The sequence below is a fragment of the Candoia aspera genome, chromosome 6, assembly GCF_035149785.1.
Source record: "Candoia aspera isolate rCanAsp1 chromosome 6, rCanAsp1.hap2, whole genome shotgun sequence".
Lineage (NCBI taxonomy): Eukaryota > Metazoa > Chordata > Lepidosauria > Squamata > Boidae > Candoia > Candoia aspera.
In genome coordinates, this window is record NC_086158.1 from 95171907 (window position 1) to 95179089 (window position 7183).

General features: G+C 44.3%; 1 protein-coding gene across 1 annotated transcript; it reads left to right on the forward strand.

Moving 5' to 3' along the window:
- The first annotated feature begins 691 nt into the window (after positions 1-691).
- Positions 692-4203, forward strand: EXOSC3 (exosome component 3). Its single transcript, XM_063307721.1, has 4 exons — positions 692-1003; positions 1432-1581; positions 2581-2732; positions 3388-4203. Exons 1-4 carry the CDS (start codon positions 707-709, stop codon positions 3587-3589), a joined length of 801 nt encoding a protein of 266 aa, XP_063163791.1. The 5' UTR covers positions 692-706; the 3' UTR covers positions 3590-4203.
- The last annotated feature ends 2980 nt before the right edge of the window (positions 4204-7183 follow it).

Here is a 7183-nt window from a genome sequence, read left to right on the forward strand (position 1 = left end):
AGTGTATATGTGAAATTAAGTTCTATGCATACATAAAACGGTATCCACTCTGCCATCAGATTCCAAACTTTTCCATGACATTTTAAGGGCATTGGCCAGCCATTGAGCAGCCAGAGCAAAATATTATTAATCAGATCACAGTGCTGGAAGTTGAAAAAGTCTGTCTTTGGGGTATGTAAATTTTACAATTCTTCGCAAGTAAACTGTGCGACTTGAGATTGAAACTGCTCACTTTGCACAAGCTTGGGAAAGCTAACCTTTTGCCCTTCCTGCAATTATCGCGCCTCCCTCTCTTTCTCAGGCTTTTACTGGTGCTTAATTGCTCAGAGATGGTCCTCCAGCTGGCAAATGTCGGGCACTAAAGGACTTGTCCGGCCAAAGAGCTGAAATCAGAAATCATCCTAGTCCGTGTCTGCTGATGTTTGATGCTCTTTGAAGGGATAAGCAGCCTTTTCTGAATATCTGCTTCATCTCTCCAGCCAGCTAAAATCGAAGGGTTAAAAGCGACGCGGGGGCCGAAACCAGCAAGCCTCTAAAAACCACTGCCCCTTTTTGCAGACCATCAGCGAAAGAGGATGCGGGGCTACGCATGCGCATGGGCCCAAGCGCGAGCTCTTGGTAATCCCGACCGCCTTGGAGTTCCCTCTGCGCAGGCGCGAGGCCTGGGAACCGCGCAGCCGCAGAAGCCACGGTCGTTTCTGAAATTATGGCGGGCGCCGCCGCTGCTTGCCTGGCCGAGACGCGGGTGGGCCAGGTGGTGATGCCGGGAGAAGCGCTGCTCTTGCCCGGCCAGGGCGAGGCGGAGGGCGAGCGGCTGCGCCTGACTACGACCGGGCCGCAAAAGGGGCGGCTGGTCTGCGGGCCGGGGCTGAGGCGGGGCGGCGCCGGCCTGCTCGTCACGAAATGCGGACTCCTGCGCTACCGCGGCCCCTCCGCGCAGCCCGGAAGTGGGAGCGGAAGTAGTTCCGGGGGAACCTATTGGGTGGACTCCCAGCAGAAGCGGGTAAGAAGATTGCGCATGCGCAGCTCTGGAACTGACTGCACTCCTAATGTCTGCGAGTGTGTGCATGGCTATATAAATATAAGTATAATAAAATATATATGTTATGTTTGCTATATTTTATATATTAGACCTTGCGTTTGAATTTTTTATGCATTTATATTGAATTCTTTTTAGTGATCTGCTATTTTTAGTATTTGTAAGCCGCCCAGAGCCGTCATGTGCGAGATGGGCAGCAGAGAAATTTGATAAATAAATAGATTATATTAAAAGTATTTGGGGCAGGAACGCTGTGTTTATGTGCAGGCCACTTGCAAGAAAAAACAGTATATACATGGATTGTAGGGAAGGGGACTGCTGCATGTTACTGCTGCTTTGTTTTCCATCCAAAAAATCCTTTTTTTCCCCCCCTTCATTCTTTCCACGGCTAGTATGTCCCAGTTAAGGGAGACCACGTAATAGGTATAATGACGGCCAAAGCTGGGGACATATTCAAACTGGACGTTGGAGGCAGCGAGCAAGCATCTCTCTCTTACTTGGCGTTTGAAGGGGCCACCAAGAGAAACAGGCCAAACGTGCAGGTGAGGAGCCCTCTCAAGCATCGTGACGAACAGGAAGACCATCCCGTTGCACCCAGCGACGCTTCTGAGCAGACCTGGGTGGGGCTGAGCCGTGACTTTGGCGTTTGGTGTTCAGCATCAATACGTTCAGTCAATACTTCTAATCCAGATAGAGATGGCTGTGGCTGGGTTCATTCCACACCCTAAGATGTAGCTATTTTAATAAGCTGCCACTGGGTGGGCTTCTGTGACACCACATTGTGGGTCACCAGAATGTCTTAAATTCCAAAGGAGATACCTTAGGGGCAGGCAAACCATTGGGGAACAAGGGCACATGAGGTAGCAAGCAGGCTGGTGTGCATGAGAATGGGAACTGGAAGTGCAGCTTATGGGTCTACTGAAGGCTAAATATTAAGTATAATCATAGTTACGTCTTGCATTTAAAAGCATTGGCACATGAGCCTCTCTTCCCTTCTTTCTTTGACTTCTTTGGGGTATTGTTAGATGATCTGACAACATTTCACTAGTCAGTTTACTGCTGTGCCAACTCTACAACACGTCTGTTTGGTTTCCCTGTTTAATGAGAACAGCCACCAACTTCATTACTGTACCGGGCAAAACATTTTTCTGGTAACATTCTTGAGTTGCAGCACAAGCTATCTTTCAGCACTGGAGATGACCTGAATGCTCTTTTGTATACTTGGGATGCTTCTGTTCTCACACAAAAGATCACTCTCTTCAAAGTGAGTGAGTCATGCTGAACCGACACTGCTGATCCTTCAGTGACCGCTGTTTAAAAAGTGGCCTTTGTTACCGTAGCGTAGTAGTTAAGTCGCTGGTCCAAAACCAGCAAAACCCAGGTTCAGATGGGTTGTTGTTACTCTGCCAGAGTAAAAAGTGGTGAGGATAGAACTGAAGCGGGAGTGCAGGATAGGCCACTTTGCGCTTCTGGAGGAAAAGGCAGGATATAAATAAATGAATGGCATAGGCACAAGCATTTCTTTTTCTTTCCTTTTTTAGGTGGGTGACCTTATTTATGGCCAGTTTATCATTGCCAATAAAGATATGGAACCTGAGATGGTCTGCATAGACAGCAGCGGTCGGGCAAATGGCATGGGAATAATAGGACAAGATGGCTTCTTATTCAAGGTCTCACTGGGCCTCATAAGAAAGTAGGTGTGATAGAATTCTTACTAACATTGCTTTACTTCTCAAACTATATCAGTGATGCCTTTCATATGTTTTTCTAGTTCGTTTTTTTTTTTTTTAAAACAGTTAATATAATACATCTGTTAGGTTGATTAGTGATATTATTTTATACTATTCGTTACAGACTAAAGAGGATAGAAAGCTTTCGAAAGGGAGGCCCGTTTTGTGAATCAGTTGTAAGAGCGGCCACTAAGCTAAACCTGCAGTACAGTAAATTTAGATTAATAATTTATACTTCTGGTTCCTTTTCCTAACTTTTTGTCAAAATGTATGGACTCCGCTTCCCATCAGCACTAGCTCTGTTCAATACACAGACCCCATCAGCATTTTCAAGAATTTTGCTAGTCTTAGCTGACAGAAAAAAATGGGAAGACTCGCACCCCAAAATGTATAGAACTTTTTTAGGTGAAGTTGTTTTATATCTCTACAGGGAGCAACGGTCTTCAGAAGTTATGCCCTTTATTACAGTTCTGCTTTTGCAGAAAAGAGAAATTAAAGGCAGTCCAACTGTAACATGCATTTGGCTAGGTCTCAAAGGAAAATAATCTTAACTATTAAGAGTTGAGGTCCAATTGATGTCATGAATTGATTTTTTTTTCCCCATTGTTTTAATTTCAGGCTTTTGGCTCCAGATTGTGAAATCATCTGGGATTTGGGACAACTTTATCCATTTGAGCTAGTGTTAGGAATGAATGGAAGAATCTGGGTAAAAGCCAAAACAGTTCAACAGACTTTAATAGTGGCAAACGTTTTGGAAGCCTGTGAGCATATGACAGCTGAACAGAGGAAATGTGTAATTACAAAACTGTTAGAAAACTGATGGGGGAGAAATGACGCATAATAAATCTCGAGAGAGGGAGAATGCTGCATATTTAAATATTTTATAGGTATATGGTAATAAAAACCAGAGCTCTGTATATAGTTTTTTGCTGTTGTCTTGCACTTCATCCTGCTTGTTTTTCAAATGGAAAGTTCTGTAGTTAGTAGTGGGGAGTTTATAAAGATATAAATACACTGCCTTGTAAATGTAGGTTTTGCAGTGCTATAAAAGAAGGAAATACTTGCTATTTTTAACTTGATTTTTATTTCATTTGATTGCAAATATCATAAACTGACTTTTTCAAGAGGAAATTTGTAATTCACTGAGATGTATGTACAGTACATGCATGTGAGCATAAGACTTAGTTGGATCTAGATTTTGTCATATAAAGTAGATGCTGTAAAAGTGAAACTTAAATAAGGACTACCTAGAGTATTCTATTGCTATTAAAAACAGAAAACTAAGTTTCTCTCTGAGAAAGATTTAACACTTTGGATAGATACAGCTTTTCAAAATGATTGCAAAAGAAACATTTGGCATTGAACTTGACTTTTCTGTTACTTGGCTTTCTGTTGAAGCATAAAAATGTAATAAAACATTACAGTGAAAACTTATTCCACCTGTTTAGGTGAAGGGGCATGCAAGAAAATAAAGATGGCAATATTTTAACTCAAATGGGTAAATAACGATATCGGCAATTTTAAGAAAAACCTTTAGTTGTATGCTTTATTGTGGCATATTTGAATGAACAATCACTGTAGCATTGATTTTTTGTTATTTTGTACTGATTCTGAAAGTAATTGTGAAATTTCATGTTTTCTTTGTTTTTTTTTAAAAGTTAAATACACATGATGTGTTAGAACAATGGAAGGCCTTGAGTGCTCATTGATACTAACTTATAAATGTAGTATGCAAGGAGAATCAAAATCTAGTGTTTTTATGCTGCCAGTATGCAGGGCGGCTTTGATTCTGCCTTTAAAAAGTGCTTCCGGACATGCAGATGTAAAATGCAACACCAAAACATTTCAAAACAGGCATGCTCTTTTCTACCATCACATTTATAATCCATTGTCTGACTACTGACATTGATCCTTTGTGTGGTTCATTTCAGCTGAATCTCTGTTTTTCTAAAAGTGCCCAATGGCACTTCCATCATTTAAATCAGTGCCAATGCTCTTGCAGATGCATGAGATCTTTCTGAAATCTTCAAGGCTAGCTTGACTGTCTGCTGAACGTAGAGCTTATGAGCAAATATATAAGAAAAAAAGTACATTGCTAAATTAATTATGAAGAGGGGTATGTTGATGGGCCATATTTATACTCATTTGATGGATAACTTCCAGTATTTTCCGCCTGCGGACATTGACAAATTCCACAGAGGACTGAAGCTGCCACTTGCCCTCTTGATCTTTCCCCTTTTGACTTGCTAAGCCAGCCAGATGAGTCAGCTGTTTAGGGGGGTGATCAGGCCTTGAATAAACCAAAGGTTGATGTTATCTCACTTCCATTGTATTTTTTTTTTAATGAGGAAGTTTCCTTGGGTGCTTGAAGGCACGGTACACATTTTCTAATATTAACTCCAACCTATCCCACTGTTTTACAAGGACTGGGTTCATTCCTCACATGAAGCCATCCAGGGTTTGGTTGGGGCTTAGTGTGATGTATGAATCCAGTATGGCTTGTTACCGTGGTTAATGGCAATGCAGGGGTCCACACATTGCATCAAGCTAGGACTGGAATGTGTTCTGATTTTGGTGTGGCATGTTCTGCGAACCTAGTTTATAGGCCTGGTTTAAGGCTAATCATGTGAAAGCTACTCAATTGGGGTTTGTTTAATTATTTCATGGCTTACGATAATGTGTGTACCAGGCCCAAAGCAATCAATTCAATGAATCGTGGTTCAAAAGGAAGGAGGGGATAAAGGAAAAAAGAAAAAGATAAGGAGGGGATATTGAAAATGAGAACAGAACCAAATACAAATGAGAATAGCCAAATTCTGTGTTAAAGAGACCTGTTGTTTTCCTAGATTCAGAAGGAAGAAATGCTGAGCCTTGTTGCAAATTTATGGTAGTGTTATTACTCAGACCAAATCAAATTACAATGTAGCATGTTATGGCTATTGAGAAAACAATCATCATGCCTTTTCCTTTTCCTTTCTTTCTAATTAGTACCTTAGGAGGGTGAAAAAGGTGACATTCCTGCTATGGCTGGAGAATTAATTAGGAAAAAAAAGTTACTTTATTTATCAAGACTGGTGCTTAAATAGGTGATTCTCTTGGCCAGCTCTCCAAAACAGAGGAACCTGGCCAGGAAAAATAAAAATGAACAGAGCTGTTCTGATATTCTGAATCTCTGATTTAAATACGTGTAGATATATAAATGCATGTGCAAATATGCACATGTGTGCAGCAGGCTGCAATTTCTGGCTGACTTTGGGTTCAAAATAAGCCACATCAGAGGTGGTGAGTCCTTGTATAGAAGATCATCAGAAAAAATTAGGCTGTTTGGAGGATATCTTGAAATCAAAATGCAATGGCCTACAGCAGAGTTCCTGTTTTCTCTGGGTAAGGCTCTTACCAGATCAGGGCTGCAACTCTCCAGACGGCCGCCAGTGGGCGACGAAGAGAGCCAAAAAGAACTTTCTGCTGCCAACTCGTGGTCGTGCTGAGTTTTGCAGCCCAGAGATGACAATCCTAGCAAAAGCCAATCGGGGTGGGTTTATGTAGCCCGCGCCCCCCCCCCCAGTCAGTAGTAATACCGGCTGCGCAAACCGCACCGTCGAAGCCTTTCTGCGCCTCTGAATCCAAGGGCTGCCCGAGCCCCGCGCACAGACCCGGCTTCGTTATCCCAGATCGCTCCGGATGCTGGGTTGAATCCGTGCCTCCCTGCTTGATTAGTCGGCCTGAGTGGTGGAGGCTCCCCCACCCACCCCTCCCGGGGCTTGTGGGTAGGCCGGTGCAGCTAAAGACAGGCGGCGCGGCGCGGCGCGGCAGAACGGGGCCGGCGAGCCGACGGGAGCATCTGCTGCAGCGCTTGTGAACGTGAGTGCCGCGATCTCTGCGCTGCATCAGCCAAGCCCGGGTCAAGCGTTGCAAAAGCGCCAGGGAAGGGAAAACGGTGTCCTCTGCAAAGGCGCAAGCCGGGCGGTCCGGGTTTTCTCCCCTTCCGGGGCTTCTGGGTCCCACTGAGGACGCAGGACCATCTACGGGTAGTGGGAAAGGGCTGCGGGGGGGAAGCGAGGCATCGTTCGAAAGACGCACGTGAGGACTCTGCTGGGTTCCCGGCTGGGGCTGCAAATAGTCGGACGGCCGCTAGAGGGCAGCAGGAGAAGGCGGAACATTTGGGTTGGTTGCTGCCCTCTAGTGGCCATCTGGAGTTTTGCAATCAGCCGCTGCCTGGTGGGGCGAAAGCTAGGCAGGGGCCAGGCAGAGGTTAACCATTTCGGTGCTCTTGCTAAAAAACCGGCGCGGCCAAAACCATGCAAAATCCTCAGGAGTTGTGTCCAACTGGAGGAAACTTGCTTCTCCTTTCCTTTATATTTCAAGAGGCTTAGATGTGAGCCTGTGGTCCTCAGCCACCCCCGTCCCCCCTCGC

What these genes read in the sequence shown, in the direction of transcription:
- EXOSC3 (XM_063307721.1), top strand. Translation starts at nt 707, where the DNA reads ATGGCGGGCGCCGCCGCTGCTTGCCTGGCCGAGACGCGGGTGGGCCAG. An exon ending in TGGACTCCCAGCAGAAGCGG is followed by an intron (nt 1,004 to 1,431) that starts GTAAGAAGATTG and finishes TTCCACGGCTAG; the next exon opens with TATGTCCCAGTTAAGGGAGA. An exon ending in TCACTGGGCCTCATAAGAAA is followed by an intron (nt 2,733 to 3,387) that starts GTAGGTGTGATA and finishes TTTTAATTTCAG; the next exon opens with GCTTTTGGCTCCAGATTGTG.